The 14,057-nt window shown below is 55.6% G+C and overlaps 1 protein-coding gene across 1 annotated transcript in view; it reads left to right on the top strand.

The window, feature by feature from the left end:
* The window catches only part of TRIOBP (TRIO and F-actin binding protein), a 53,268-nt gene extending 39,887 nt beyond the window's left edge, over positions 1 to 13,381 (top strand). Inside the window, exons 14-22 of the mRNA XM_055329024.1 lie at positions 275 to 800; positions 1,447 to 1,557; positions 7,002 to 7,149; positions 8,867 to 8,969; positions 9,519 to 9,678; positions 9,756 to 9,869; positions 10,881 to 10,967; positions 11,743 to 11,906; positions 12,645 to 13,381. Of these exons, the coding sequence (XP_055184999.1) occupies positions 275 to 800; positions 1,447 to 1,557; positions 7,002 to 7,149; positions 8,867 to 8,969; positions 9,519 to 9,678; positions 9,756 to 9,869; positions 10,881 to 10,967; positions 11,743 to 11,904 (1,411 nt within the window). The 3' untranslated portion in view covers positions 11,905 to 11,906; positions 12,645 to 13,381. The remainder of the gene's footprint in view (positions 1 to 274; positions 801 to 1,446; positions 1,558 to 7,001; positions 7,150 to 8,866; positions 8,970 to 9,518; positions 9,679 to 9,755; positions 9,870 to 10,880; positions 10,968 to 11,742; positions 11,907 to 12,644) is intronic.
* Positions 13,382 to 14,057: the final 676 nt, after the last annotated feature.

Below are 14,057 nucleotides of genomic sequence, written 5' to 3'. Positions count from 1 at the left end.
TCACATCCATCCTGTGAGAGGTACTGTTGGCCCGTGTTACAGATGGGGGGTCACTAGGGGCCAAAGAGGGAAGCCAGCAGTCCTGGCCCCTGCGCTGCTAAGTGTTAGCCCTGGGATGGTTAGTGATGAAGCTCTAGTTCTAACCTGTAGATTGGGTTGTGCTTCCTCCACGGGGGTCTGTCCCCAGGCCCTGGCCCAGGGGTGGCAGTCCAGAAGTGCTGGTTTGGGGGCTGAGCGCAGGGGCCTGCCTGACAAGGCTCTGTTGGCACTTTAGGCTCTCAGACTGCAATAAGGAGAACACGCTGCATGGCTACAGCACCCAGAAGGGCTCCCTGAAGGCAGGGGAGCAGCGGGGGTGCTCTGAGGTCATCAGTCGGGGCAGCCCGCGGAAGACGGACGGGCAGCGGCAGTCCCTGGACTACGTAGAGCTCTCCCCGCTGATCCAGGGCTCCCCGCAGCGGGCCCGCACCCCAGCCCGCACTCTTGACCGGCCGGCCAAGCAGGAGGAGCTGGAGCGGGACCTGGCCCAGCGCTCTGAAGAGCGACGCAAGTGGTTTGAGGCCACGGACAGCAGGCCTGTGGAGACCGCAGCTGGTGAGGGGCCACGCCGGGGCCTGGGGGCCCCCCTGACTGAGGACCAGCAGAGCCGCCTCAGTGAGGAGATTGAGAAGAAGTGGCAGGAGCTGGAGAAGCTGCCCCTGCGGGAGAACAAGCGGGTGCCTCTCACTGCCCTGCTCAACCAAAGCCGCGGGGAGCGCCGGGGGCCTCCCGGTGACAGCCACGAGGCCCTGGAGAAGGAGGTAGGCATTGCAGCTGGCCCCTGGGAGCCCCCTCACCCCGCCAGTGCCCCTCCGATCCCTGCAGTTACCCTGCAGCATTTATCTTGCATGCATAAAGTGATGGGGAGCTCACCCCTGGTTCACTGTCTGATACCTCAGACTCTTACAAACTGGAATCTTCTTTCCTGAACCTTGGTGTTTCTCATTTTGGGGCATTCCCCCCCCCCTTCTTAGTTTTGTCCTCAGCAACCACAGAAAAGGGAAGAGGAGGGAGAGATCACTTATTAAGCATCTTCTGTATATTCATCCTAGGCCTTCTTTACCTATATTGGCTCATGTAATCCTCAGAGCAGGCTCATGGTCTCAGAGGATAGACCTTGTCACAGTTATATTTCTGGGAAACTGAGGCTCACAGACCACCTACATAATGTGATAAATGTCTGTGACCACAGTGTCCTGCTCCCAACCCTGTTTAGTCTTCTCTGGGACAAAGTTCTCCTGGGTCACTGACCTGGCCACCCAGGAAACAGCTGGAACGGCCCTTTGCCTGCATTTCCACCACGGGCTGCTTCCCCGGCTCAAACCCAAAGCTCCTCCCTGCCTTCCACCAACCCCTTCCTGGCTTCCTGGTTCCCACTGATGGCCCTGCCCCCCCTTTCCTTTGTAGGTCCAGTCTCTTCGTGCCCAGCTGGAGGCGTGGCGTCTCCAAGGAGAGGTTCCTCAGGGTGCGCACAGGTCCCAGGAGGACAGCCACATCCCCCCGGGCTACATCTCGCAGGTGAGGCTGAGGGGCTATTTGTGGGGGCTGCGGGCAGGTTTCTGGTTGCCGTGGTTTCAGAGAACAGCTGATGTTCTGGGAGTGTCGCAGAACCCGTGTGAAGCATTTGACATGCATCATCTCATTGAATGTACCCCGCAGGTAGACATGACCACTGTGCCCATTTTACAGACAAGCCACTGAGCTATGAGAGGTTATGTGACTTGCCCGAGGTCAACTGAGCTCCAGATGTCAGAGGTGGGATTTGAGTTCGGTTCCGGCTAACTTCAGAGCCTGTGTGTGAGCCCCCATGTGACACTCTGCACTTGGATCCCTTTGCCCACACCATCCTGGGGAAGGAGAGCCAGTGGGGAGTGGGATCCCCGACGGGCAGACCGCCAGGGTCACTGCCTCAGCACAGAGAAATCCCACCCATGCCTGCCAGGCCAAGGCCCTACAGCAGGTGGTTTGTGGGATGTGGGACCTTCCAGTGGCCCCCAGGGGACCCACGGTCAGCCTGGGACAGTGGTTTTCAACTAGGGCTGATTTTGTTCCTCCAGGGACATTTGGCCATGTCTGGAAACAGTTTGACAGAAAAATACACGTGTATGTTAAGCACATACATGCTTATGTATGTTTACTGTCAATTTTAACGCTATAAGGGATGTTTAGGACACAGTGTACAAATACAAAATACGTAACTCTCATTGTGAATTCGTATATAGCTAATTGAGTTTTCTCAGAATACTTTCACTGGTTTTTCCAAATACTTGTATCCTCTGCTAACTGACAAGCAAGGATTGTTCTAACATGAACATTGGTTGACAGTTTGGTTTATGTTAATGAGTAAAATGAGAAGACATATGTCAAAACTTTACTTGATCAATGTCACAAGTAACTTTTGGCCAAATCGGATAATAGTTTTCTTTTGAGAATATTCTCTTTAGAGTATTTTCTCAAGTCTGTGTTCTAGTTACAATGTGATGGTTGTAAATCTGGCAGACTTGGAAGTTGAATCTGCATTATTAGCATTTTCTCATCCCTTGCTTAAGCCCAGTCAACAAAACAATAAATCAAGCCCTGATCTGTGATGTTTACCAATTTCCATGGTATAAATAAATACCCCCACCATAGCTGATGTCCCTAAACGCCGAATCGGAAGATATATGTGTATAGGATTCTAGAGCGTTTCCACCTTACAAGATACAGAAGATGTAAATAAACTCAAGAGCATAGGGGCGCCTGGCTGGTTTAGTTGGTGGAGTGTGTGACTTGATCTTGGGATCGTGAGTTCCAGCTCCACATTGGGTGTAGAGTTTACCTAAAAATAAAATAAAATCTATTAAAAAAACAACAACAACAAAAGCTCAAAAGCATAGACAATAATAAAATGCAGTGAAATAATTAAGAAGTGATGAATTTTGAGTATCAACCTTTGTTTTCGCTGTAGTTAATTGTAAGTTTATATAATTTAACTTCTAAAATGGCTGCACTTAATAATCATGTCACAAAATTGCAAAAAAATATGACAGTTGGTTGCCTCCAGTCAGCACGTCATATAGCCTGAAGTAGAAAAGAATGCTGGGATCCTAGGCTCTGGGCAGGGGCTTCCTTCTAGAAGTTCCAGGGCTGGAGGTGGCTGTGCGGGGCATGCCCAGGAAGGCACTGGTTTTGGGGTGGGGGCACAGGGTGGGGCAGGAGGTGGCAAGCCTGTAGGTGGAGACCTCCAGCAAGCCAAGGAATCGGGATCTCATTCCACAGCCCGGAGGAGACTTGGGGTCTGATGGTGACATCAGGAAGGTGGTGTTGGGGCAGAGGGGGCTTGGGAGGGGCAGGGGTGGGGTCAAGAGCTCAGACAGTGGTTGGAGAGGGAAGGGCTGCAGGGGGGCGGTGCAGAGAGGAGAGGTTAGGACTGGGCTACTGGGCCCGAGGAAGACGGGGGCAGCCACAAGGGCCCTGAGGCTGGCCACTGTGCAAGGCCAGGGAACCCTCTGTGGCTGAGTGGTGGCTGGGCCATTCAGCTGAAGGGACACCAGGGCCAAGGGGACTTGGGACCTGGGTGGGAGGAGGGGGTCTAGCTTTGGGGTCACCAGACATGGGGAGGGGAGGGGAGCGGAGCAGGAACAGCGGGGAGGGAGCAGGGTTGTGTCAAAGGCTCCCTGAGGCCAGAAGAAGGAGTGGGTGGGACATCTTCAGGCTGGGTGAGGCCCAGCACCAGGGCCAGAGGCAGCTGGGACACCCCTCAGAAACCCCCCTGTCCAGAAGCCTGTACAATGTTCTCTGAGCCCCTGGACGGCTCCGTTCACAGCCATCAGTATCCAGTATCTCAGCAGCCTCACTTACCTATTTTACTGTTAGAACCTGCATTAGATTCCCTTTGGGAAAAGATTTGTCACTAAAATGAAGTTTGAAAAGCACTGCTCTGATTGCTCAGCTTATGGGTGGGGAAACTGAGCCCCAGAGAGGAGGTGAGACCTCCCAGCTGGAGGCAGCCATGTGTCTGCAGTCCAGGCTTCTTGGTCCCCATGGGGCCACTGGGCTCACAAAGGGCTGTCAGCATTTCACCCTGTTAGGCTGAGGTGGGCAGGGGTGGAGACAGAATTGGGGAGGCCGGGGGTGAGAAGGGAATGATAAGGAAACAGATGGGGTGGAGGAGGGGCCTCAGGTGTGGAGGGCGCCAGAAAGAGGAGCTGAGCCATCCGGGTCTCCCTTTGGCCCAGGAGGAGGTGGCTGGGGATTCAGTGGACGCTGGAGAGGTGACAGCTGGAGAGGGATTCCCCAACCTGGTGTCTGCATCCAGTGGGCGTCTCTCTTTCAGCTTGTGGGCCTTGCCACATAGGACAGCAGCTGGGGGGCCTTGGGCTTTACCCGTTGGGGCTTCCATTGCTCATCTGGCCTCCCCGCAGGTTATTGGGAGTAACAGGCATTTCATTAGTTACTTGGATCCGTGACTGAGGTGACTGCTGGACACCTTGGGCCCTCAGGAAGATCAGTCACAGAGCAGCACTTGGCTTTCTAGGAGCTCCTCCTTTCTCATGGGCCAGGGGTCCTGCCTCTGGACCCCCTATTAGCTGCAGGGTGTGCCTGCCTCATCTGGCCCTGTAAGGACAGCAGTCCCCACCCCATGTTACTCCTATCTCTATAGGTAGGCCTATCGTAGGGACCCTCATGGGTTGGCCTTATAGGTCTGTTTTATAGAAGAGGACACTGAGGCTCAGAGTGGGGAAGGGGCTTGTTCATTCTGGTACAGGGAGGATCAGGACCTGATGTGTGGAACTCCAAAGCTATGTCCTGTTGTTCTGACTGGAGGGACCAGAGGACATATGCAAAGGGACAGGCGTTACCTCCCCCACTCAGAGCACCTGGACCTGAGAGCCCTGGCCCTTTCTCCAGACTGGTCCTTGTAGCCCCCTGGTGCGGCTGCTGGAGAGGTGGGGGTCTGTCCCACACACACCGTGAGGTACCCTATGGCATCGGGGGAATATCCATATCGATTTCTTCAAGGGCTCTTCCCCTTTCCTTTTTAGTGATCTTAAATTTAATTACATAAAAAATATATTTTCAAAAATAATTCAACCAATCAAAAGGTTAGACATAAACACATGAGCTCTCCTTCCCCTGCCCCCCACTCCCAGGGGTCCCCTTGGTCACCATCGGAGCATATCTCTAGACTTTCCTGTTGCTATTGGAACAGATCACCACAACCTTAAATAACACGAATGTATCATCTCATGGATTTGGAGGGGAGCAGCCTAACCAGGGTCTCGCTGGGCTCAGATTGTTTCCTCGGGCTCTGGGTGGGACCCGTTTCCTTGCCTTTTCCAGCAGCTTGTGGCCACCTGCATCCCTGAGCTGGCCCCATCATTCATCTTCCAAGCCCGTGGTGGAGAACCTGACCACTTCACTCCCGGGCACTGACCTTCTGTGGTCACTTCTCCCTCTCTACCCTCCTGCCTTCTCTTCCACATCCGAGGACCCCGTGACCACTGGGCCCAGGGGATAATCCAGGATAGTCTCTGTTTTAGGGTCAGCTGATGAGCGGTCTCAATTCCCCACTGCCGTGTAAGGTGACATTCAGAGGTTCTAGGGAGTAGGACGGGGCATCTCTGGGCACCACTACTCTGCCTCCCACAGTGTCCTCCCATACGCTTTTCTGTGTTCGACATGCATGTACTCAGATGCGTGGCTCTGTGTTTTGTTTCCATGAGTGGGATCGCACCATACATGTCAGAGACCAGCTTGGGTGACCTCACTTTCAGGACACTTTTCCACGGCAGTTCACGTGGGCAGCTCTGTCCTTTACCAGCAGCCAGTGGTGGAGGGGAGGAGGGCAGGTAACCTTTGTAAGGCTTGATCCCATCATTTATTTAAGGGCTCTTCTGTTCAGTGTTGTTCCTGTTTCCCTCTGTTACCAGCCTTACCGTAGGGCATACCCTTGTCCAAGAGTGTTTGTGACTTTCTGTGGGGTCATTCCTTCGTACACATGTGACTTTCTGCTACGTCATGGGAGGGGGGGTTACTAACAATGTGATGATGCCACCCAGGTGCCCTCCACGCATCTGTCCCAGCTGACCCTCCCAAACAGTGCGTGTTGTCAATATTTTAATAAGACTTGCCAGTCTAGTCTACAGGCTTGTGAGGTCATCAATTTTAGCTTACTTGCTTAGCACCTGCCACATGTCAGGCCCTGGTCTGGGTCCCCAGGGACTCCGAGCTGGATCAAGTCTTCCCTGTCTTTTTTTTTTTTTTTTTAAGATTTTATTTATTTATTCATGAGAGACACGGGGAGAGAGAGGGAGAGAGAGAGAGAGGCAGAGACACAGGCAGAGGGAGAAGCAGGCTCCATGGAGGAAGCCTGATGCAAGACTCGATCCTGGGTCTCCAGGATCATGCCCTGGGCTGAAGGCGGCGCTAAACTGCTGAGCCACCCGGGCTGCCCAAGTCTTCCCTGTCTTTGGAGAACTTACAGTCTGGTAGAGGCAGAGCCTTCAGAGGCAGGTGAGAGGCTGTCCAGAAACAGAGCAGGGAAGACATTAAGCTGGACTGCAGGCCAAGTCTATTACCCTGGAAGAGAAAGTTGCAGAAGAACATTCCAGGCAGAGGGGCTTAGCCTTAGCTTAAGCTCAGAGCTGTGAACATGCCATGAGTCATTCTTCATAACTAGAGTTCCTTGGTGGGAAAGGGCCTGGCGTGAGGCCACAAGGGTCAGACACAGGAGCAGGGACCTGAGCCCGTGGGAGAGGAGCCTATGAAGGGTTGGAAGCAGGAGAGTGACATGGTGAGGTTTGTGTATTGGGGGAGCAGGGGCAGGTGTGGCCCGTGGAGCCAGACTCCAGGGAGGAGAGGTGGAGACAGCCGGACTGGGGCAGTCTTGCCCCTGAGGCTCACCGTCTGGGGCTGGGCACAGGCCACCTTCCCTGGGCAGTGGGGGCAGCACCGGGACCTAGCTGGCCTCCCGCCCACAGGAGGCGTGTGAGCGCAGCCTGGCCGAGATGGAGTCGTCGCACCAGCAGGTGATGGAGGAGCTGCAGCGGCACCATGAGCGTGAGCTGCAGCGGCTGCAGCAGGAGAAGGAGTGGCTCCTGGCCGAGGAGACGGCCGCCACGGCCTCAGGTGAGGACCCCGGGCCCCATGAGCCCCCCACTGCAGCTCCTCGATGAAATTGGGGAGGATTTTATTTTATTTTATTTTATTTTATTTTATTTTATTTTATTTATTTTTAGATTTTATTTATTTATTCATAGACACAGAGAGAGAGGCAGAGACACAGGCAGAGGGAGAAGCAGGCTCCATGCAGGGAGCCCGATGTGGGACTCGATCCCAGGTCTCTAGGATCACACCCTAGGCTGCAGGCGGTGCCAAACCGCTGCGCCACTGGGGCTGCCCGGGGAGGATTTTAAATAAGAGGTGGGGATCTCAGTCCAAACTTGGGAACAGGGACTGGGAGGGGGTGGAGCCCCCAGACCTGGCCTCTGCTCCTACTTGAGAAGGGGAAACTGAGACAATAAAAGCATCTCCCCTCCTCCCGCCATGTCCTCTCCTCGGTTGTGACTCTTGTCTCTCAGGGGCCCGCAGACCCTGGGGATCCACCCCAAGCCACACGCACACCCTAAGCTCCAACTCCATGCTCAGGTGCACACTGTTTGCTGGGATAGAGACTGCGCAGCCACAGACCCTTCTCGTACTGCCGGCTTTCCGGGGGAGAGGCCAGACCCTGGGGAGGGCAGGAGCAAAGCTGTAAGCTATTTCCAAGCCCTGCTTCCCACGCAAGCACCCTTAGCTCTTTGCAATGCCTGACAGACCCCATTTCACAGATGAGGAAACTGGGGCCCAGAGAGGTTAGCGACTTGTCCCAGATGGCACAACTTGGAGATGGTGGAGCAGGGGTTGCTCAGAGCACCCTGACTGCACAGCCAGGCCCTGCCCCTACCCTCTGCTCTCACAAGCCAGAAACAGGAACACCCAAGATTTTAGATAACTCCCTCCTTCCCTGTGTTCCTTGCGCACCTCCCATGTGGGCCTGGCACATCCTAGGCATCTAAGGTTAGTGCTATAAGGCTTCACAGAGAAATTTCTCAGTGTTATGCTTACATGCACTAGGAATGGCTGCAGAGAGCCTGGCATCTGTTCAGGTCAGGGATTGCCACCGAAAGAGTGATGAAAAGCTTCCAGTGTTCAGAACCTTTGGATTTTAGAATTATGGATAAGATTATGGGCAAGGGCCTGTTTAATCCTCCCAGCAGCTCTGTGTGAGTATGGAAACACTTGGTCCTTGGTTGCTCACAGTCTGAAAAGCCAGCGGGAGCTCTCTGGGCCAGGCATTGCTCTACATGCTCTACACACATCTTCCAATAACCCACAAGAAAAGGTGTTCTTGTTATTCCTGTTTTCCAACAAGGGACCCAAGGCCCAGAGGGGTTAAGTCCTCTGCATACAGTTGTGCAGATTTGTACCAACTGCAATCCCTGCACCGGGCAAGATCAGCAGGGTGGGCAACGGAGCTTGGCCTGGTGAAAGAATCTTCCAGGCTCTGCAGGGATAGTTGGCTCTCTGGGGTCTTACCCAGACATCACTAACAAGAGGTACCAGTGGTCAGACACTGAGGTGTCTCCCCAGCACTGTTCCATCCCATCAGAGAGGGATTGTTATCCTCCCTTAATTGGCTCAGAGAGGTCGAGCAACTTAACCTAAAGCCATTCAGCTCCTGATACAGCCTGGCCCAGTACTCTTCACTTCTGTCTGTGTGATACATGTGGGGCCTTGGAGGAGGTGGAGCTTACTGCTGCTGACCCCTCCCTAAACTCCACCCACCTCTTTGCCCTGCTTCTAGCCATTGAAGCCATGAAGAAGGCCTACCAGGAAGAGTTGAGCCGGGAACTGAGCAAGACACGGAGTCTCCAGCAGGGCCCAGATGGCCTTCGCAAGCAGCACCAGTAAGATGGCACCTGGACCCTGGGGTCTCTGGGCTGGGCCTTGTTCTGAGCTAGGGGCTGCCCACCCTGGTATTGGTGAGGCAGGAACCTGTGCTGAGGATCCTTGGCAGAGGACACATTACTTTGCCCGCAGCTGAGACTCCCAATCCAGTCACCTGGCACAAGGGACAGAATCAGTAGGGCCTCAGCCAGAGCCCCCTGGCAGTCCACATAGATTGTACTTAGGCCTCTCCTTGTGGGGCTGGTCCCAGCCTCCACCTCCTTTTCTGGTTCGTGTCCCCTAGAGCTGGGCTGCAGTACTACCCTCGGGCAGTAGGTGTCCCTCCCTACCACACAGAGGACAGTTCTGGAATGTTAGGGCTGTAGGCTCTTTGAGGCCCAACCCATCCCCTCATAAAGGAGGCCCCTGCAGCCCAAAGAAGCTGTCACCAGTTCACAGCCCCACATTGGGCTGAAGGCAAAATCAGAGCTGTACCTGGGGTCTTGAGCTGCTGAGTCTTTTCTTGACCCAAGTACCACCCTGTCCTTGCCCTCCTCTGCCCGGGACAGGTCAGACGTGGCGGCGCTGAAGCGGGAGCTGCAGGTGCTATCGGAGCAGTACTCGCAGAAGTGCCTAGAGATCGGAGCCCTGATGCAGCAGGCCGAGGAGCGAGAGCACACGCTGCGGCGCTGCCAGCAGGAAGGCCAGGAGCTGCTGCGCCACAACCAGGTGAGCCTGGCCTGAGGTCGGGGGCACTGGGGTACAGCAGTCCATCGACCCTGCGCTGATCATCCTGTGCTTCCCAGGAGCTGCACACCCGCCTCTCAGAGGAGATTGACCGGCTGCGTGGCTTCATTGCCTCACAGGGCACGGGTGACAGCTGTGGACGCAGCAGCGAGCGGAGCTCCTGTGAGCTGGAGGTGAGTGCCCACCACTTGTGCCAGGCAGCCTGGTTCTCAGCACACCGACAGGCCAGGTGTGCCCTGCAGCAGAGAATGGCATGGCTCTGCTGGGCTGGCCCCCAGGGAGGAGAAGCCAGCACAGCTGGGACGAACACCTGTGACAAAGCCCTATAGCCAGAGTCCAGCCCTCGCATCTGGGTCCCACCTAGCTGCTGGGTGACCATAGTTGGTCACCCCACTATTCTGAGCCCTATAGCTCATCTGTAAAATGAGGCTAGCACCCCCTTACTGAGAGACATTAGAGTGAGAAAATGTGTGATCCAGGATCCCCTTGTACTGTATTTTATTTTATTTTATTTTATTTTGTTTTGTTTTACAAAAACATATATATATATATGGCTGTATGCTGTGTCTCGAACTTCCATAAATCCTTCATGTCTGTTAACTCATTGAATCTTCATGACAGTCCTACAAGGTAGATATAGTTACTATACCTGTTTATGGATGGGACACTGAGACATAGGGTGCCTTGCCCAGGTCTCACAGCTAGTCAGTGCAGGACTTGGGATGTGAACCTGGCTGTCTGCCTCCAGATCACAGCTTTTAAGCCTCCCCAGTCCTGGCCAAACCCATCCCCTACTTGGTCAAGTTAGAAGAGCAACCCCTACTCCCCAGGGTTTGAGGAAGGGTTAATGAGATATTTCACAGGGGGGCCCACCCTCCATGGTTCACTGGAGGGCAACACTATGGTCATCTTCTTTGCCCTCAAGTTGAGGGCTGGGTGCTGGTTCAGGACAATAGGAGAGGTGACCATGAGATAGCCACTCACTGGTATGGAGAGGTGAGAGAGCAAGGAGAAATCAGAGAGGGCTTCCTGGAGGAGCCTGGCCCTGGGGTGTGGTGGTCTTGGGGCAGGTTGGGAACTACATTCTAGGGGTCTGAAGCAGAGAGAAGCCAGGCCACATGGTGCTGTGGGCCAGGGTCGCCCTGGCCTGTGGCCCTGGGTCAGCCTGGCACCGGTGACCCTAGGTGTTGCTGCGAGTGAAGGAGAATGAGCTCCAGTACCTGAAGAAGGAGGTGCAGTGTCTCCGGGATGAGCTGCAGATGCTGCAGAAGGTAGGGTCTGACTCGACGCTGCTGGGGAGGGAACCTCTGGGCCCACCTGACTGCCCCGCCCCATGAGCACCTGCTCCATGCCAGCCACTCCTTGCCTTATTCCTGACTCTCCTCATGCACCTCCCACGTACATGTCCTTGTCCCTATTTACAGACAAAGACATGGGGGCCAAGAGAGGGAGAGTGACTTGCCCATGGCCACACTTGCATTTGTGCTGTCAGCAAATACTCACTGAGCACCCACTAGGTGCCGGGCACTGTGCTAGGTGCTGGGGGCCAGCTGTGGACAGAAGAGACCCGCAGCCCTGTGCAGCAGAGCACCCGTTCCAGTGAGGAATGAGCTGTGTGGCGGGCAGTGGGGAGGGCCACGATTTGGGCCTAGTGTTGTGAGTTTGAGGCCTGCCCGGTGCCATGTACCCATGTCTCTGACACCCCTGTGTTTTGGTGGCTCCATGAGGATATGAGTCAGACTCGTGGGAAGGGGCCCAAGCCCTGGGCCAGGCTGACCTGGTTCGCACCCTGGCCACTCGCTGCCAAGAGGTCTTAGACAAAAGCTTCACTTCCCTGAGCCTCAACTCCCATCTCAAGGGATGAAAATGATGCTGGAAGCCATCACTGGATCCTGCTAGGAGGGTGTGCTCAGGCCTGGGGGCTGCCAAGGGGACGGGCCTGGGTGCTTCGTGTGGCCAGCAGGGAGCTTGGCAGGCATGTGCCAGGTGGGCAGGGCCAGCGAGAGAGGGCTTCATGCCCTCATGGCCCCTTCCGCGCCCTCCCAGGACAAGCGCTTCACTTCAGGGAAGTACCAGGATGTGTATGTGGAACTGAACCACATCAAGACACGGTCAGAGCGGGAGATCGAGCAGCTGAAGGAACACCTACGCCTTGCCATGGCTGCCCTGCAGGAGAAGGAATCGATGCGCAACAGCCTGGCCGAATAGAGGTGAGTGCCAAGGGGTGGGCAGGGCCGAGCGGGGTGGGGGCCTGGTGGGGCACTGGGCCTACAGAGGTGAGCTCAGGGCTCATCCACGCCTGACTCACTGTGCCACTGACCCAGGACGCTTCCTTCTCGTGGCCCCTGCAACATGGGGCCGTGGGGGTGTCAGTGGGTCAGTCAGACTCAGTCAGAGGCTGTTTGTAAACCTGAGTGTGTTTCTTCAGAGTTGGAGCAGTGCAGGTCAGGGCCCGATGGTTGCCGCATCCCCCCACAGGACCACAGGCACCTGTTAGCGCTGTACCCCGCGCCCCCCACCACAGCCTCATGAACCCACCCACCTTGTCAGGACTGAATAGTGCCCTGGTGGGTCTGCCTCGGCTGGGCCAGCAAATCCAGGGAGCCTGGGTCCCGCTCTAGAGCTGGCAGCGTGGCACCCATCACTGACCCGCAGCAGCATCCCTTCCACTGAGCTGTGCACCTCTGACATCCTGGGTGGAGCTCGGCGCCCTGCCGTAGTCTCGGGCCGTCGGGGACTCACCACGCATCAGCACTCCTAGGGGGCATCTCCTAAGGCTGCACCAGCCTGGAGCTCCTGCTTTCTGACCCATCCTTGCGGACTTCCCGAGGCACTTGGGAGGGGCCAGGCGATTTGGGGAGAAGCCCAGAGGAGCAGCAGGTCTGGCCCAGCCTTTGGGGCCACCTTGCCTGGCCTCCACCTGCAGCTCCCCGACTTTTGCCTTCCAGGTCCTGGTGGCCCGGCCCTGCGGCAGACCCCCCACCCTGGCCTGAGGGGACCAGTCCGTTGCCCTCCTTCCTGCTGGATGGAAGTCAGAAGCCAGCCAAGCTTTCTTCCCACCCTCTGTGGGCCGCACATGCACTCATACCCACCACACACACACACACACACACACACACACACACACACACGCATGCACATGCACACACACATACACACTCTGCGTATCTGAGCGCGCCCCTCGCACTGGGTCTTACCTTGCACCTTCTTCAGGATTTTATATGTGAAGAGATTTTTATATAGATTTTTTCCTTTTTTTCCCCCCAGAACACTTTATACTTTGAAAAAAGCAATTCCTGGTGGCCTTGTGCCTCCATCACTTGCTCTCCCTCTGTCTCTAGCCACCTGCTCGGGCTTCTGGGCCCGTGGCCCTACCTGAGGGGTCTAGCAGAGGCCCAGCAGCGGCCATGGCAGGGTGGACTCTGGTGGGAGAGGCAGGGAGCCAGCCACCCTCTTCCTACCCTACCTCCCACTAACTACTTCCTGCCCTGAGGGGACCCACACCTTGGGACTCTGGACAGAGGGACCTATGGGCAGAGGGAGCCAGAAGCTGTCCCTAAGGCCTTGCCTCCTCCTCCTCTTCCTCCTCCGAGGGGGTGCTAGGCATGGAACGCTGGAGCCGCCCCATGAAGGCGTTTCTCTCCTGCCCCATGAGCCTTCTTAACTTAATAAAATGTTCCCACAGCTCTGGTGTCCAGGATGGCTGGGGCAGGGTGGGTCATGAAGGCTGGGACCTCACCACCCACACCCCCGGCTCTCCACCCTTCCTGAACGGAGGTGAGTGAGTTCTGAGGGCAGAGTCGAGAATCCAGTTCGTGCATCAGGCCACAGCTTTGCAGCACCTCGTGGGGTTTGCAGACCAGCAGCTGCAGCCGTATCACCAGGGAGCAGGTTAGAAATATCAAGTCCAGGGGATCCCTGGGTGGCTCAGCGGTTTAGCGCCTGCCTTCGGCTCAGGGCGTGATCCTGGAGTCCCGGGATCGAGTTCCACGTCAGGCTCCTGGCATGGAGCCTGCTTCTCCCTCCTCCTGTGTCTCTGCCTCATTCTCATTCTCTCTCTCTCTCTCTCTCAAAAAATAAATAAATAAGACCTAAAAAAAAAGAAAAAGAAAAAGAAATACCAAGTCCAGGTCCCACTCTGACCCACTAAGTCAGAATCTACACTGTGACTCGGACCCCCAGTGACTTCTCCAAGTCCGAGAAGGGCTAGCCCTCAGAAAGGGTGGGAACTGAGGCTCTGCCCCTGCTGACCGGCCAAGCCACGCCCCACCTCTAAGCTTTATTTTGCTTCTCTGTCAAATGGGTACCTTTCAGCCCCAATCCTATACTGAGGCTGTGCCCGGAGGTCACATCCAGCCTGG

This window comes from Nyctereutes procyonoides, unplaced genomic scaffold (assembly GCF_905146905.1).
Source record: "Nyctereutes procyonoides isolate TBG_1078 unplaced genomic scaffold, NYPRO_anot_genome, whole genome shotgun sequence".
In the NCBI taxonomy this organism is placed as follows: Eukaryota; Metazoa; Chordata; class Mammalia; order Carnivora; family Canidae; genus Nyctereutes; species Nyctereutes procyonoides.
The sequence above is the reverse complement of the archived record's forward strand: the minus strand, read 5'-3'. Positions and strand labels throughout refer to the sequence as shown.